Consider the following 18983-nt stretch of genomic DNA (forward strand, 5'->3'; position numbering starts at 1 on the left):
GCTGATGCTATAAAAAAGCCACTGCTTATGCCATGACAAAATAACCCTCATTTCCCAAATGTATCATGCTCAGAAATGACAGTGCTTTGCACTCCAACGCCTTTTTAAATCACTCAAAATGCCTCCTACCCTGGGAACGCGACTTTCATTTTGGTACAGTTTGACACAACCCTGGAGCAGGCCCCATCTAGGGAGGTACATATATATATGTGTGTGTGTGTGTATATATTTTACAGGCATAAGGAGGAAATCTGCCCAGATGAGTTGAGATACATTTTCTGTAAATTCTTGCCTTTTTCTACACATTAGATCCTCACAACTGCACAATTTTACTTTCTACAGTGAAAAATACCTGGAAACAAGACTGTACTATTTTCTTACATGTCTAACCCACTATTTTCAAGGAAAAAACCCAACCAGAATATCCTTGCAGACACTATTTAAGATTTTTTAAGTATTTGAATTGTTGGGCAGTTGACGCAGTGGCATCATAACAGCTCTCATTTTGCAGCAGTTTCAGGGTCCATGGGTGTCCAGCACAGCTTACGACATATGGGATCTCTTCATGCAGCTCGGGTTGCTGCTCTGTTCTTCTTTGCAAAGAGCTGACTGGAATAATCTGACTTTTTCTTGGATCTTGGTCAGGATGACAATTTTTTGACCCAGGACTGATTCAAACTGTGCAGCATAAAAATCTACATTGTAGTCTATTTCCCCAGCCACTTCTAAGAATACTTTCAACCACTGCAGAGATTCCCAATGCTTCTCCATAAGTGTTTTCCCCCCAGCACTGAAAGCAAATAACTGGGGCGGGGGGGGGGGGCGGGGGGGGAACTTCCTTGTCTGCCTGAACCCCAAGATGGCATGGCTCTAGGAGGAGTGAGTGTTAGCAGAGGTCTTGGCCAGACATGCGACACTCACTACCCATTTCGATTAGCTTGATGACATCTTCCACGCTGGTGACTTCTTCCTCCCACAGCCCCACCACTCGGATCTGCTGTTTACCATCTTCCAGCACTCTCAGCTGCTTCTTCCAGTTCATAAAGTCAAACACTTTCCTCCCATAAATCTCAAATAAGGTCCTATAGACTCAAAGCTCCAGTTTCTGGCAGCTGGGGTCCTGCAGCCTGCAGAAGACATCCTGGGCAACCAGGACATAGATTCCTTTGGAGGACTCAGAGTTCTTGATGAAGAAACTTCTCCTCATGGTATGTGTCTTGCCACTGCCTGTCTGGCCACAGGCAAACCAGGTTGCCATGCTCCCCTGGAAGATGGTCTTCACCACAGCTGGGTGGTGTGCCTGTACACCACCTCATTGGTGGCATGACCATTGAAGGCATGGTCAAAGCCGAAGACCTGGTTGTCCAGGTACCATTAGCTTCATGCACCATCACCATGTCCTGGCAGGGCACTGACACTACATTGAAGTTGAGCTCAGCCTCCTGTTGGTTCAGTGGCCATTTCTGAACACACACACACACAAATGCGATGGGGCTGGCATGGTGTGGTGGCCTGGAGTGCCTCACAGTCCAGGTGGCTGCTGCACTTCTAGATCATGGCCATCACATCAGTCCTGAGGTGAAGCAGTGGCCTGCTGGGCTTGCTGCTCCGGCATCTTCAGCCACAAGTGTTCCCACTATTCTCGCAGATGTTCTATCTGCCACACACATGGTGATGTCCATCTAGGTCTGCAGCCCCTGGAGCCAGGTTGGGCAGCCACGGGGCCCCTGCTGTCCCCAGATAACTTCTTCACTTTGATGGGCTGTAATAGCCATTCACTCACCAGGCTCAGGTCCCTTTTTGCTGACAGTGGAGCCTCAATGCTGGTTGTGGACATACTCCTTGGGGCCAGGTGAGGTTTGAGAGCAAAGATGAGCTGGAGATCCACCTGCTTGCTCTTGTTGGCCCCTTTCTTGAGCCACTCCACAGTGATGCTGAAAGTGTTTTCATGAAGCTCCGTCACCAGTGCCAGGTGGATGCACCCATTGCTGCACTTGATCTCCACATAGGTGCCCAACTGGATGTGCCCAAACTTCCCAGCCATGCTGTCCCTATGCCCTGGCCACAGCTGTGGGGTGGAGGAGTCCCCCTGGCTGGGGCAGGCAGGGCTGGAACTTGACCCTGGCCACGGAGGTCCCACGGGGCTCATCGCTACCTGCGCTCGGCACAGTGTCACACTGGCCCCAGTGGCCCCTGGCGGGCTGTGGAAGGGGCTCAGCTTCAAGGTTGAAAATATATACGTTTTTAATCGCTTGCTATGGGTGGAAGGAACATAGAAAGCTGCCATCACCCGAAAAGGCCTATTTGAGTTTCCAGGCTGGCGTGCAGCTGCTGTGACACATCGTGTCTAATTAGATCAGTCACGATGTGTTAAGCTAATGCCAGTGACACAAGAATTTATAGCAGTGACACAAGCGCAGAGACTCCAGAGAGCCTTTTTGTCCTGCAGTGACCACACAAAAATGCAGAAAACAACACGTTGTTTTCAATTACCTTGAACATAAATTTTGAATTCTTTTAAAAGGCTTTGCATGCCTTGAAATCCCACTTGAGAAAAAATAGGCTTAATAGAAAATGAATGAAAAATAGAGTTGCAGTGTGAGTGCAGTCGGTACATCTGCATTCACAAGGAAGAATTTTATATCATTTTGATAACCGGAACAGCTGATGATATTTTTAATCCATTTCTGCAATGCTTTTCAGTAATCTGGATTCCTGAATAGAAAATTTCAAAGTTCTGGCTACAGGAAAATCTTCTAACATCTTGGGTTACGTAAGATCTTTGGTCCATTCTGGCAGGTAGAGTCAAGACCTCCAGTGACGAGGACTGTTATTTGCAAAAATATTCAAATGATATAGCAGCCTTAAGAAGAATGCTTGCATGAATAGTGGTAAACTTACATAAGCTGAAAGCAAATAAAACCGATTCAGAAGGTTTATTTTAGAAAATAATGAATTATCTCAATTTGTTCTTGCCTTTTGACTGGTAACTTAAAATGATGAATTCAGGAAGTCTGAGATCACCAAAACTTAACAATAAGGAGAATCTTGGATGTCCTTATTTACCAACCCTCCTGTGGAGCCAAACCACCGGTTAAGGTGTGTTATAATTTCTTGAAGGAGAACAATTAATATTCACATTTTTTGTCTGGAGATGTAGGCACCATGACTACTGCTGCTTTCAGCTACTTGTGCTTGACTAAATCCTCATGCCTTTGAATGTGATTTAAATGTAATTAAAAACTTTTTTATGTGGGCAAATTATGTCACTGTTACAGAGAGATCTAGTTCTTGGGTCTCCATCTGAAAATGCCAGCCTGCAGAGTAGTAAAACGGCAGCAACTTGTTGTCTAGATTTTGCAGATAAAAGCCTGCCATCTACACTGTTAGATAAGCTTGAAGAAATACAGAGCGTCAGGGATATAGGGTAGAGCAAAGCTGTGATTTCAAAGGCTTGTTCAGCTTTCCATGACAACGTTGTCTCTCTTAGCATGAGTCCTTGCTCAAGTCCTTTTGTCAGATCCAGAGGTCAAAACACCCCGAAGCAGCAGGCTGCAGCAGATCCCATGCATGGGCCAGAGGGATATAATGAAATCTATCCTTGCGGCAAACTGCCTTTTCTGTTTAAATGTTTGGAGACCTTTTTAGAATCTCAGACAGGCATTAGAGTTCAGTCTAGCTTTTGCATGAGGAATTTGACATTCGCTCTTGGATAGTTTAACAACTTTTATTCATCTGACGTTCCTAAAGGATACATATGCTGTAACATGTGCTCATATAACTCTGCAATCGTACCCACCAAGCTGTGTAAGCAGTTGCTCATCTTGGTTTTAATTAGTGATATCGTTGTTAAGAGAAGATGACTCAATTTCTTAAAAGTATTGCAATAGTCCCAAATAACCGTAACAGAAATCTAATTTGGGGAGTGTTACTAGGCTTATTACAGCAGCGTTCAGAGAAAGATGGCTTTTTAAAGGAGCCTAACTGATTGAGGGTTGCCACCGAATTTCAGTTAGATCAAGATTCATTTTCCAGTGCTCTTAGAATACAAATTCTCAGCCCAAATAAATACTGAAGAAAAACAGGGGACTTCCAAATACTGTCAGTCGTACATTCCCTCTACAGAAAAGGTAATAGAACCTCTGTGTGGGGCCAGGATCATTCTGACTTAGTAAATAAGACAACAGCTTTTCAAACCCTCTGACCCAAAAAGGAGTCAAAGACGCCAGTATTTCTCATGGCTGGACCATATGCTAAGTAAACAAAAAGACAAAACTTGTTACATACTGGTTTATTTACAAAACCTGCAAATTGCCGATAGTGTAACCGGTCAAAAAATAAACTCAAAAATTATGCTATTGATCAGGTACGATTTTTTTGACCAGTTTTAGAGAAGCATTCTGGAGAACATAAATATCCAAATATGTGTTTTAAATACGAATCTCCCATGAGACAAAACATCAAATCAGCTTTTTTTATAGCATTGTTGCAAATTGACACCTAGCAGCTGTTGAGCTCATTAGATCGCACCAGGCTTCTCTGCTTGCCTGGCACAGCCTCACAACCTGAAGTTGATTTAGTTCTTTGTGAGCTCAGCCTACATCCCAGCCCCTCTTCCACAGTAAGCGCTCATCAATTGTCCTTTCTTAAACAAACCACTAACTACTCTTTACTGAGAGCCCATCTGTTGAAATTCGGGTATTTCTGTAACAATAAGAACGTGCTTGGATCTATCAGCATGTTTGGATTTAGAAGAGATAGCTTCGATTTTCAGGCCGTATAAGTAATGATAACGGCTGACCTGTCATTAGCGCAGGGATTTAACATTTTCATGGGGAATGGAGCAGTCTGATTTTGGGAGGCTACAAATAATTGCAGACCTCAGTGAGTTCTGCTTCAGGTATGGGTATAAATTCATCACAGTGACTATTAAAGCTAGGTACTCAAAACTAGAGCATACCTTTCAAAATGGCAATATTGTTCATCTGCTTCAGTCATTTATATAAGGGATTCATCCTTGTGAGAAATCTCCTAAAACATGGATGATCAAACCCCTGTTTTTATAGGGACTTCAGCTGCCTCTGCACTGGAAAGAGATGCCACTAAGAGAAAACTGAACAGGGGGTTTCTGCAGAGATTGTGACAGGCAAATACAGTGGCTAACTGACAAAACAACTAGAAGTAAACATTTCAAATGCACTCATATTTGATTATTTCAATCAATTTAAAATAACCCAGGTTTTTTTCCCCTTACTTTTCTGATGCAAGATCTTCTTGCTGTTTAAGACTTTAGGATCCTTAGTTGAGGTGTGACCCCCGTTATGTCTGATTATTTGCTCTTGCATCTTTAAAAAATATTTGCATAGGGCTATTTTATAATTCTAAGGCAACACCCAAGCCTGCGAATTATAGTGCAGTAATTCACACCTGCTGCATTTAACAGCTCTCAGCCTTCAACCTTACTCTAACAGCACCATCTTGTGAAATATTGCACTATAAGTCACTCCCAGGAGCGCCTTGCTGCTCCCTCTTCATGTTGGCATCTAATTGCTGAAGTAATCATGTGTGATTTTGTACACAAGAGAACTAAAATTTACGCAAGCCCCTCTTTTATAAATAATATGCTTTTAAAAAAGAGAAAAGACTGTACTTGGCTTGAGATTACATGTTTTAAACTCTGACAAATATTAATGGTTTTGATGGCTATGCATTTACAAGCAGCTTTTATCAGCCACCGCAGATGGGGAAAATGAGAGATTAAACCAGCACTATGATCAATTAACCAGTAATTTAAAAAAGAAGTGTAAAATCCTCTTCATAAAGTACGAGGGTGCCTGCATGTGTGTTACCTTAGAGAGGTGCTTCAATCCTTGACAAATGTGGAATGTCACAGTTGCAGCCCTAATTTAAGTGAAGGGGAACCGTCTGCTCCCACAGTCACCCTGTGATACCAGAGCAGTTCCCCGTGCCAACCCAAACGTGTGTAGAGACCAAAGAACCCTTCCAGTTCTCCTAGCCAAGCACCATCTTAAATCAGGACCCAAAGGAAGAGGATGTTTGCACGTTGATTTCATCTGCTTTACAGATCCCAAGTCGTAAATTATTATGAAATTACTGTCTCAGTGCTCCAACTTCCTTGCAGTGTCCTGGAGAAGTACATATCTGGACAGAAAAGGCTGAATTGTTATCACAGAATGGTTTGGGCTGAAAGAGACGTTAAAGATCACCTTGTTCCAACCTCCCTGCCACGGGCAGGGACACCTTCCACTAGCCCAGGTTGCTCAAAGCCCCGTCCAACCTGGCCTTGAACCCTTCCAGGGAGGAGGCAGCCACAGCTTCTCTGGGCAACCTGTGCCAGGGCCTCACAACCCTCACAGGGAAGAATTTCTTCCTTATATCTAATCTAAATCTCCCCTCTTTCAGTTTAAAACCGTTATCCCTAATCCTATCCCTACACCCCCTGACAAAGAGTCCCTCCCCACCTTTCCTGTAGCCCCCTTTAAGTACTGGAAGGCCACTCTAAGGTCTCCCCAGAGCCTTCTCCTCTCTTGGCTCAACAAACCCAACTCTCTCAGCCTGTCCTCATAGGGGAGGTGCTCCAGCCCCCTCATCATCCTCGTGGCCTCCTCTGGACTCATTCTAACAGGCCCATGTGTTTCTTACACTGGGGGCCCCAGAGCTGAAGGCAGCACTGCAGGTGGGGTCTCCTGAGAGCAAAGTAGAGGGGGACAATCCCCTCCCTTGACCCCTTGACCTGCTGGCCACACTTGTCTTGATGCAGCCCAGGGTACAATTGACTTTCTGGGATGTGAGTGCAAATTGCTGGCTCATAGTCAGTTTTCCATCCGCTAATAAATACCCCCAAGCCCTTCCCTGCAGGGCTGTTCTCAGTCCGCTCCTCACCCAGCCTGTATTCATGCTTGGGATTGCCCCAACCCACGTGCAGGAGCTCTCACTTGGCCTTGTTGAACTTCTCGAGGTTCGCACAGGGCCACCTCTCCAGCCTGTCCAGGTCCCTCTGGATGGATCCCTTCCCTCCAGCGTGTCGACCGCACAACACAGCTTGGTGTGGTTGGCAAACTTGCTGAGGGTTGCTCAGTGCCACTGTCCATGTCGCCAAAAAGAGGACATGGTAGGAGGTAGTTATTCTGTAATATATCAAAAGGTTTATGTTGGATTATAATTGAAGAATTGTGAAAAGGAAATTTTGTTGCAGACTCAGACGTGGGGGTTTAATCACGATTCATGTCCACTGATATTTTTAGGGATGGTTATTTATTGACCATCATTAAGGTGGCATCTAAAGATCTCATGTTAAAATCAGGACTCCGTTGTGCTGAACATGTAAATATTTCCAGAAAAAGACAATTTTTCTTCAGTGAGTTTTCTGCTGGAGTTATAGAAAGCAATTACAGAGTGGAGAGGAAAGGAGGACAGGGTCTCCAGAGAGGGGAGGGGACCGGTCTTTTTTCAGAGTCTTTAAAGCTTTTGTTTATCTACAAAGAAACTCTTAACACATACTGTGCAACAGCTTAAAACCTTGTAAATTACTCAAACACCCTTCAAATAATTTGCAAACATACATGAGATTTTTTTGTTTGTACTTTAAGAAATACTACCATATTAAGGAAGAAAGTAAAGGATTTGCAATCTTGCTATGAGTCTTCAGAGAATAAATGCAGTGTGCAGCAGGAAAGATATAATGCACAGTCTGTTAAAAGGAGATGTTTTACTACCACAGGATGTAAAAAAAATCCCACGTCTTCTGTTGCTTTTCCACTGCTACCAAGCTAACTGTCAGCTCACCCTACGCGCAAAAAGCTGTGGTCGCAACCCGCAACATTAATACAGACAACCAGTCCTTTCTGCCAGAAAACGCAGCGTTCAGATGACGTGTGATGAGGCAAATAAGAGTTTGTATTTCATACTTCATGGGAGCTGTATGGATGCATAGATCTGTCCACACACAAACTCCTTGCAAGACCAAGATTCTGATCATAATTTGTAAAAAAAACCAAAACCCGAACCCAGTACGAAAAACCCAAAACAAACCATAAGCCTTGATAAGGGAAACAACTGCTGTTCTGTAAGTAGCAAAGCACAGATGGGGTCTATGATGCTGAGGGGCCTAGAGGACTTGCATAATGTTTTGTAGAGAAGTGGGACCATTGCCAACTCCATAGATTTCTATTAGAGCTAAACAGTGCTTCTCTAAGCAATGGAAACAACTTTCATTCATCTTATGAAGTAATAAAAAACAGAGCAAAATCGGTGTCATTATAAAAGAGGATAAATCCCAGCAAACTTAATGAAAGTTGTGGAACACAATGAGTTACCAAAAAACCAGAAAAAAAAAAAGAAATCTGTATATTCTTTTCTAATGTTTTAATGAGACACAGTCAATTTTTATTATTATGTATTTAGTAGTCTCTTCCTGGCGGAAAGTAGCATTTAAAATTAATGTAACTAATCTGAAAATCAGAGAGTGAATACTGCTAATTCATACAACAGTTAGGTCTAAATAATTTCATAGTTTGAAACATTCTGTTAATGTTTAATACATGGAGAAGCTTTTAGTAACAAACTCTTTCTAATTACTGAATCTTCCTGACTATCCTCATCTGGATGAATGTGTAAACAGAGTTGTTCTTAAATGCTCCAAGATCCCCTTTACAAGACTTTAATTAAAAAAAACTATGGAGCTGTGTAGTCATATAATTGTTTTAAGCCTTAACATTTCAAAGGACTTAACAAACGTTAATTAAAATCTGATCCTACTCTTAGAGCCATGCAGACATAGCTGTTTTTTATTAGTTACCAGGATCTACGATTCTGAACCACTCTCCTAGCAGTTAGGTACCAAGCAATCAATGTCAAACTCCAGTACCCCCACATTTCTAGGTCTTTCTACCTGAAGTGTTAGCTAACCTTCATGCTCTCTGAAGTTGTGGGGAATGCAAGGTTTCTGCAGTTCTGAAAGTCACGCTACCTATCTAAGTGCTCACACGTGGATTTTAAGTGACTCTGTTTAGATTTTGAAGTTTGAAAGCTGAGATAGAGAATAATTTTTGAAAGAACTGTTGAAGGCTGTTATCCTCTCTTGGTCTGCATAAGTAGGAGCTTGCTTCCCAATTACCTGTCTGCCGCTATAATGATTGATTTCAGTGCTTTATGAACAGCATATGCAGCTCTTCTATGTTTAGATAAGAGATTACAAGGACTATCAATCCTCATGCTCTTGTGTATGGACTATCAATCCTCTTGCTTTTGTGTACAATATTAACACTGTCTAGAATTAATCTATTTCTACCATGGACTAGTATTTTTTAAGTATATTGGTAGTAATTCCAACCTGCAGAAGGGATGAAGTACTGCATGGCATCCAGCCTGCCAGGTATAGCTTAGAAATGTTTTTGGATGGTTAGGTTTATTTCTCCTGCCAAGTTAATTACATAACATTTGAGGATAAATAGTCACAGGAGTCTATGGGGTTCTAAAATAGAGCTTGCACAAGAGACTGTTGAGTTCTCTCTGCTTCTTTGTTAGGAGGGGCAGTGTGGTCTGGAAATGCGAATTTTCATAAGAGGTGTGGGAAAGGAGAAATATCCTGAGTTCTGAGCTTAACCCTGCCAAAGGGAATCACTGAGCTCAGGAAGGTTATTTCACATCTCTACCCATCTTATGCAAATCACAGAAAAACATTTTGGCGTCTGTCACGGCCTTCGCGAGACTTAATTGTTATAAAGGGCTGTATATGTGCTCAGTATTAAAACAGTCTCATGTGAAGTAGCGAACTCTAAGTGCATCATATAATAATACTGTATGCTATGTGCTAAACTAAAACAGCCTCTAAAAATATTATATATATTTAGGATATATCATGTGCTATGAGGGAGATATCTTTGGAGAAGCAGCTTTGGTGTCTTTCAGTGTAATGGCTGTCAGGTCCCTTTCAATCTCTTATACAATGCTTCTCTGATTCCTGTACTAAGGCAGCGCTCATTAGTTCCAGAATTAACAAACAACAATTTATACCCAGACAACATGTCTGTGTTCAGACAGTTTCCCTGGAAAATCAGAGATTCTGACATGGGATTTCATATTCAGAGACAAGAAGTCTAAATATTAGCTCTGGTCTGCAGTGTGCTGTATCTTCTTTTGCTCTCCATGGCCACTCATCCAGAAAAGCCATAATTCACCTTCAGTTCAGCATAGCATTTGGGAGGTTTAAAGAAATAGGAATGAACCCTTCCAAGCTAGATGATACTCTTAAAGCCAAGGAGGTGTACTGACAGGATGCCAATCACTTTTGGTCAACATAGTGGTGATTCCCAACTATATGGATGCCAAGTTCCAAGGCAGTTACCTAACTAGTGATAAAGAGCCAAATTCTGACACTCCTCCTCACTCAAAGTGCTAATTTATTCTGATTAGTCCTATTGCAGTGCCAGACTGTAAGCTCTGTGGACTCCCATGGGTGAGCAATGACTCTCATCAGCCGTTACACTTCCATTGACATGACTGAAAGAATAAGCTGACTTGAATGAGGTCCCACTGGACCATCTCAGTGTTACTCAGTAAGAAATGTAGAATCAGCCTGGAAGAATCCAGCTCTGTGAGGTGTTAAACACCTCCTGTTAGTGCTCACAGCCAGAACAGCACAGTCATTTGACTACCTAGAGGGCAGCTTAGTAGGATTTACCAATAAATCCCTAAGCAGAGCATACCCTAATGCCTGTTGAAAATCAATGCATGGTGGGTGCTTTATAGCCATTTGGCATTTCTTACTAGCTACACACCTACATCTTAACACTTTGAACAGCAGGTTTACAAATGTACTTAGCACCTAAAATCCCCTTAAAGCAATGAGAAATGAAAGAGGATAGCTCTTTTTAGGACGTGACCCTACATTTTCAATAAAGGCTGGTAGGATTGTCAGTGTCATGTAACAGCGGTGCAGTAGCTATAAGCTAATTCCAACAGAAGGAGGAGTTGCTTCATGATAAAGTTACCATGTTTTTTGCTAAGCATGCAGGAAATAACTCATTTCAGAGATACGCTTCCAAATATTTGCACACATGAGCGTTTAGAAGTTTTCTAAATTATTCCTAACAGTTGTATATTGGACAATACACGAATCTGCTTTCTTGTGTTTTTCCTCCCTCCCTCCTTTTGTGTTTATGTATCTGCTTGCAAAACCACCTCATACATAATGCAGTGCAATAAACTGCAGCATGGAATGGCTGTGCAGCCTTGCCCATGTGTAAATAGCAGGAGAATCCATTACTCAGAATGTATCTTTCAAAAGCAATTCAAGTTTGACAAACATTAAACAATTTGAACCGACTGCAGAAAGCAGTGCTTCCTTTGAGTGCCTTTTAGGAAGCTCACCACCGAGCTATTCTTCAAAAATGCTGGGCAGAATTAATGATTTCCGTTAGGTAAATGACTATGTGCTGAAACAATGCTGAGGTACACCATTAAGCATTGTCTTTGGTAAGAGGGAATGTTGTTTTCCAGTTCCAACGTTTGTCTTGTTGGTTTGCTTTAAAAATCTGCCTCAATTGCAGCCTCTTTGTGTTGTGCATGTGTGTATCCGGCTGGGTATGTTATCTAGCATAATGTTACTGTTTGATTAGAATTTAAAACACAGCTTTTCCTTCTGTGAGGTAGCACAGCCTCATTTGTTTGTGCTTCATTTACATAACTGAAGAGCAAGTCCATTTTCTGTTAAAATAGATGTCTTATTTTAGAACATTTAAAACAATCAGCACCAGACCACTGTATGTTTAATGTAAAGCATTTTTCTCCCCTACCAGCATAGATCACGAGTCACTCTATTAAAACCAGGCTATATCCAGACAAGGTTAATTTAGAAACAGGATCACTACATTTAAATAAAATCTTTCTTCCATTTCCATCTACTAAAGAGTAAACACTGCATAGAAAAAAGTGTTTCATATTCTAGCCTACCAGAATTTAAGTCATTTGCGGGAATAAGGCATGAATTATACTACTTTGAGATGCTTCATGATGATCATAGACTATTTTCCCCTTTAGCTGTGACTAGTCCCGTGCATGCTGGTCTGCAGATTTACACCAATGTTAGTAGTGCAAACTAATCACCTGGGCAGTCCCAGTGAAGCATGTGCTGATTGGGAACTCCAATGAGTTGTTTCAGGAGACTCAAAGTAGTGGAGATTCCAGCAAGAAATTCTGAATATTTGCTTTCCTTTTTTAATTTGGAACCATGAAAATCTTCCCCGAATTTGAATATGTAAATACCTCACACATTTCTAACCAGCACTGTTCAAAGTGTATGTCTTAGAACTGCTGTCCCTGAACCCCAGAGCTGCAGCCACAGCTGCAAGGATACATCTGACCAACACTGCTCTTGGTGTGGTTGATAGCATTTCAGAGAGTTTCTCACAGTTCCTACATAACAAGCTACAAAAGCCCTCCATGGCCAGCTGGATACGTTCTTTAGAAGGAGGCAGAAAAGGACTGTTTCACATCGTGCCAAGTATCAGTCCATAGGTAGGCAGGCAGGTCTAGATGGGGCAGAGGAGATGAAAGCAGAGAAGGAAAACTTAACGGCTTGAAGTGGTGGGATCTCTTCTGTTTTCTGCTTGCATTTAGCTGTGCATATGCTGTAGGGAATCAAACCCTGTATTGCTTCTGCATGGTGAGAATATCTATCAGGTAGCAAGGAGGAGTTGAGTCACAAAGTGCTATACTTAGGAGAAAGCCTGGCCTTGGAGTAAAAGGATCTTTAGTAAATGACAAATAAGGGATTAACTGCCTGGAGCACTAGCCCCTCTACCTCAGTATTTATAGCTTTTCAAGTTATTAGCTTTTTAATTAACACTGAAAGATCTGAAAGCACCTAACTGTATTGTACAGTAATTATATTAACAAATTACAGACATGAAAATTAAAATTCAGTTGCTCTAATACTCTATTTAGAAATGTGCAAATAGAGTTGATGTTTTGCTAATAAATGCTTCTCAGATGTTATGTTTCTAAATGAAAAGAGAAAATGTACCTTTATAGTATTCCTTTAAGTGCTTCTGCCCTCATTTGGAATTAATCAGCAAATACAAACAACACTCCAAGCTTTTGGAAATACCCCTTCCCTAACCTCACTTCAGTTATAGGTTTAGCAGTTTTACACCAGGGTTCTGGATACAGTCAGCTTCATTTTCTCTCCTTTTTTCTCCCTATCTGTGTCCATACGTGCTAGCATATATACATATGCACAAGGAAGGAATTAGAAGACTGTATAATACTAATTAAGTGTCTGTTATATACACATTCAGAAATGCAGCATTTTCCCTTTCTAGACAGCCAAATACACAAATCTGCTTTCTCCCACAAAATATCTATCCAAGGCAAGCAGGCACGGCATTTGGCAATCCCTGCAAATAAGAGGCCAAAACAAATGTGCACTGCTTCCAAACAGGACCTATCAAGCTTCCCCAGTTTTGCAAATGGGACAGTTCAGAATGTGTAAGGGGAACAAGAAGGAGAACAGCCTGTGCTGACTGATGGCTCGGATGGAAAACAAACCTCCAAGCCTCCAGGTGTGATGCTGGAGAAGAGGTGGCAGGAGAGCTCCATCTACAGAGCTGCCTGCTTTAACACCAAACTGATATTTTATGATAAATGCGTGGGGCAATGTATGCTGTCCAGGCACTTCATGGAAATCAACATTAACCATTTTGCAAAGGCCCAGAAAAGGCTTATATATAACTTATATCTACTATAAGGCTAATACTGCTGATTAATGAGGTGCTGTTTAAACAGTTTACAAAACCTATGCTCTGCCTGAAGTAACCACAAAGAGCTAAGTATTAGCATTTATTTAGTTTCACTGCCTGTGTGATGATACATAGCTTTGCAGGAAGATTCCTGCCTTAAGGAGCTTATATATAAAGTCTCAAAACTTCAGAAAAGTTATTCCTATGTTACTCCAGTGTAAAGCAAAAGCAGACACAGACACATATTCTGCCATATAATCCAGATTTCCTGCTAAATCTTTCCATACTGAAGTGACTGAAAACCCCCAAACAGCTAATGCTGCTTCAGGAGTCTCAAAATCATCTGTTTGTTTTATCTCACACATCGTGGAAGTAACAGTCTGAAGATTATGTTGTAACCAGATTACTAGAAGATTTATTATTAATTACTGCATAAAGACAAAGCAGTATGTGTGGTGCTGAGTAAAGCACAGCAGGGAGAGGTAATCCCTGCCTGAAGTATTTTACAGTATAAATACATAAGCAGTATAACTGGCATAGGGACCCAGCAAAGAAAGCTTCTGTTTCAGAGATTACATTTTTCTGCATCTTGGGAGAGTGACTTCATTTTAGCTGATGTGATTTGACACTGGTCACTCCCTCCTTGAAATTACGGAATCATTATTTATGATCTGTGTATACATATAAAATGGATGACCGCTCCCAACTCTTTCCATTGGAAGTGTCAAAATACTTGAACAGGGAAAGAGTCTGTGGCTTTGTTTCCCAGGCTGTGGATCAGCAATTTGTCTGCAGGAGATGCATAGAAGAAAGCATGAGAGATGGAAAAGCCAGCAAAGAGCATTTTGAGTCCACTGCCTACTGCAGAGCAGCAGAAGGGAGGGCCTGTGCAAAGGCACAATGCTCTGCATCCATCTGCAGCTGTGATAAAGGACATTACTTCCCTTACCAGGCAGGGAGGTCCAGAGATCTGCTGCTGCTCCCATATTTGTCCTGCAGCCTTCCCTGGACCAGTAGCTCAGGACCGAGCAGCAGCAGACAAGTCTGGAGGCAAAGCCATGGCCAAGCTGACCCATAAAAATTGCTGGCTTCTGGCCCTGCTTCTCTGTGCATCAGCAAGCTCAGTACTCTACCATCCCACTCCAGAAAACCCTGGGGAAAAGAACCACATGTGCAACCTTTTGAGCACCAGGTAAGGGAACAGTTGAAGAGTAGTGGAAGGAAATCAGCAATTAAAGGGACTTGTCTGCATCTCCACCGAAACATTAATAGTCTGACTGAAACAACTCACTTTGATTTTAGTGTTGCAATGATCAAGCCTTTGCAGGACCCACTCAGTTTGGGTGAAAGGACTGTGTTTACGCATAAATGGTGATTTATATGACAAATTGTGCATGGGGAACAGCCTGTGCAAGCTCAAGTTCCAATAAAGATATAGGCTTAATAGCACTATAATGCTAGCAACATACACAAGACACAGTACCTGAAAAACACTAAACATCATGATTCAGTGGCTGACGAACCTGCAGAACTGTCTTGTCTCAATCGCTATTAGTTCAGCAGATTTGTGCTGCGTGCACTGGTGGAAAAGATCAGCGCACAATTTTTAAATTGCAGTTTTATTGCTGTGGAATGACGTAAGACTGAACAGAACAACTAAGAAGCAATGCACTGTCATGTGTTCGTAGAGAGGTGTCAGCTCCTGAAGCCTTTTCAGTAGCGCAGCCTCCTGCAAGTAACCTGTTGGTTCCTATGATTTATTTTCTGGACACAGAGCTCCCTGTATTTTTTATAAATTTGAGCAATTGCGTGCAGCGCTTTGAAAAGATCTTTTTAATAGTGTGACTAAGCAAGGCATTGTATAAAAAATGCAAACAAGAGAAACAAGCACTTCAGAGAAATGCTTGCCAGCTCTGACTTCATTGTTTTCCAAGCAATTACAGCAATGATTAATTTATTTGTTTATGTTTAAAGCCTTAACACATCCAGAAAACATCAGCACGTTGCCCAGAAAGGTTGCAGAGTCTCCATTTTTGAAGAAATTGAAAACCCAACTGGAGAAGGTCCTGAGCAACCTGCTCTAAACATGGGACTGGACAAGTCGGTCTCCAGAGCTCCCATCCAACCTCAGCCACTCTGTGACTCTGTGGACATTCCCTGTTCAGAGATGTAATAGAAAATTTATATATTATCTATATATTTAAATTAGGAAACTGCATTCGCTCTACTAATATTTTACTTCCAAATACTAACTACTGAGATGTATAATACTTAATGAACAGTGTTTTGGTAATGAGAATTACATAAAGCTTTGTACTAGCTGAGAACTGAAATACAAAATTCAGCTCAGAAGGGAAATCTGGTGCTAGGTATTCAGACTCCAAAGAGATGTTGCTGTTAATAGGAAAGGCAGTTTCATACTGGACAGTCCCACAAAACACATAGCTGGGTTTCTCTGGCAATTCTGGATGACTCTGATACCTCAGGTAATAGTCCAGCAAACCACTTGAGCTGGAGCTCAACTTTGGGTATTTAAGTAGTTGTACTGAAGCCAGTACTAAATCTGCCTGAATATTTCCCAGGGTGCAGCTACATATTACAGTCTTTCCTTGCTCTGCTCATTGCAGCGCTGCTAAGCACACAGGTTCGAGATCAGGTCATTTGATAACTGTGCATATTGACAGTGATGCTGACCCCTATCCATCTCAGCCCTCATCAGAGCCTCAATGCCTCTGACCCTAACCTAAATGTACTCTACTGTCTCAACCCAGAGCTGCAGCAATGACCAGAAGGACAAATAAAATCACTCACTCTCAACTATTTTTAGGTGATTAATAGGAATAGAATAAGCTGTGAATATGCTGTCCTCTATTCCCCATTTCGAAAACCTATGGCTGGCCCTGTTTGTAACACTTATTCTAGATGTATGCCATATTCTAGTGACCATTGTCCAGAAATATTTTACCCTTTTCCTGTTTTTTCAGGTCTAAGATGATACAGGAATAAACTGAGCTCTTGAGATATTACTACATCAAAATTTAGCTTGACCAGAAGCCATTAGACCAGTGACCCCCATCTATTCTGGAAGAAACTGAAGACATTCACCTGTAACAGTCTCAATCTGCATTTAAGATACTTTAACAACCCACTCTGAAAAGCATGGCTGCAAATGAACATGAATTATATTGACTGAGATCTTGGTATTTAGAATACCACATGAGCAGTTCCCTTCCCTTACAGTATCAGTAGATTCATTATAGGTTTTTTATGTCCTTTTTAAATGACGGGAATTAGTCATTGATGTAGGCAGGATACAAGACCTCCTGGGTTTATGTTCTCATTAGGAATACTCAATCCTGAGCATCCCATTGGGACAGCGATCCATGTGGCGAGCAGCATGCAAATTGCAGTACCACTTCCTAAGGACCTAATCAAGATTGTTTCAATCCCTCTACTTTTCCCACATCCCCAGTTCCTTCTTTCAACCCACATCTTTCACTTTACTGGCAGAGTCATAAAACTGCATCCTCAAATAAAGCTCAACTTGGTGCTACTGAGGGTCATTAGTGCCCATTTAGAATCCAGAAGGTTGGCAAGTTACAGGCACAAGATGAAGACCTTAAATCTTAACAAATGAAATTCAAGCACAACAGGCTAAAAAAAGAGAAAATCAAGGTAAAAAGGCAGCTGTGAACTCTTCTCAAGATCCTATCCATCCCCAAACACATGACCAGCAGTGGTTGAAATGAGTTTTGAAATTTTTCCCTTTGGACCTGAATGCTCCCTTAGCTGCTTTTAATTATTACAGTTAAATGCAGAAAAGTTTTAACTGTAAGCTTTAAACATCCTTTTAAAGATAACTTGAGGGAGATGAGATCAGGAAAAGAAAGAATTAAATAAGCTTTCTGTCTTTTCCAATCTGCATTGCTTTTCCACCCAGTGCCCTGGCCTTTTATCCTCCTCTGTGTCTTTTCAAGAAGGTTCATTAACAAGCATCTTCAGAAAGAATAAGAAAAGAGGATGGAGCATATGATTGCTGGCAGATTGAAATGCACGTCTACAGCTGGCCCGGTGTTCAGGAGAAAAGGAATTCTGACAAGGCTGGGAGTTGTAGGTTGTTCATGAAGAATAACTGTTTTGAAGGTGTTTTGTTTGTTTATAATTCAAGAGCCAACCAACATGGAGACTTAGGATATTCTCTTTGATAGCTATGTGAAAGGACTTTGTAAATCTGTTCTGGCACTTACCTTCCTGATGAGAAGGTTCCCAAATGGTACACAATCATATCAAGGCATGAATCAGTCCCTGGTTTCTACAAACTCTGGGAGATCCACGAGGACCTGGTACACAAACCACACCGTAAGTCAGTTAAAATACATGGTGTAGCTACACCTAAAGATCTGTACAGGGTTATGAACAGAGTAAAGGAACTTGATTTCTGCTTGCCATATCCAGTGAATCAATCTTTTATTTCTCTGTCTTTGCATCTTTTCTGAAGTTAAAGTTAAAAAAAGAAAAGAAAAAAAAAAAGAAAAAATCTGCACCTCTGTCTACTAAGCAACGATAGCTAGCTCTCAACGGCACTGCCCGAGTTGTTTTGTGCATCCTTCTCCTTGGGCATTTCCAGTATTTCATTCTCTGGACTCATTTTTACGTGGCAGGCTTTCTCAGGTGAGCTTTATGGAAGGCCATTATTTCCTTCTCTAACTTTTTCAGAGCATACACCAGGAGAAGCTAAAAGCAGCCTTATAATTTCCCAGGCTGGCAACATTCCACTGCTGTGTCTTTCACCCAACCTAATAAGCCAGGAGTGAAAAGCAGCACTGCAATGGGCAGGAGAGGAGAGATGGAACGAATCAGAAAGCAACAAAAGATCAATACGGCCATATACATGGCCACATATGAAAAAAGATAATATATTATGAGCTGAAAAAAGGCTGTCATTTGGGACCTGTAATTTTCATTCTTTTTGCCAAAGGCATAGTCACGGACCAGAAATGCCTATGTCTGTCTTCAAAGGTTGCCATTAAAGATCTGTAGATGGTAGTCAGCACACGCCACTAAGTCATGAAGGAGTAAGAATACACTGAAAGATTTAACGAAAACCATCAAAATTTTAACTGACGTTTCTGTTGGGAGCTGGAGCTAGTTTAAAAACTATAGCATCCACTGAGTATTGCAAAAAGGCCTATTTATTGTTCTGGGAAAAGAAATATATTAGCA

General features: G+C 41.5%; 1 protein-coding gene across 1 annotated transcript; it reads right to left on the reverse strand.

Annotated features, from left to right (window-relative positions):
- Positions 1–543: 543 nt before the first annotated feature.
- Positions 544–2044, reverse strand: KIF2B (kinesin family member 2B). Its single transcript, XM_074847237.1, is given in 6 exon segments — positions 544–897; positions 899–1287; positions 1290–1373; positions 1376–1478; positions 1480–1585; positions 1587–2044. Coding segments are annotated over 6 exon segments (1494 nt in total).
- Positions 2045–18983: the final 16939 nt, after the last annotated feature.

This window comes from Strix aluco, chromosome 21 (assembly GCF_031877795.1).
Source record: "Strix aluco isolate bStrAlu1 chromosome 21, bStrAlu1.hap1, whole genome shotgun sequence".
Lineage (NCBI taxonomy): Eukaryota > Metazoa > Chordata > Aves > Strigiformes > Strigidae > Strix > Strix aluco.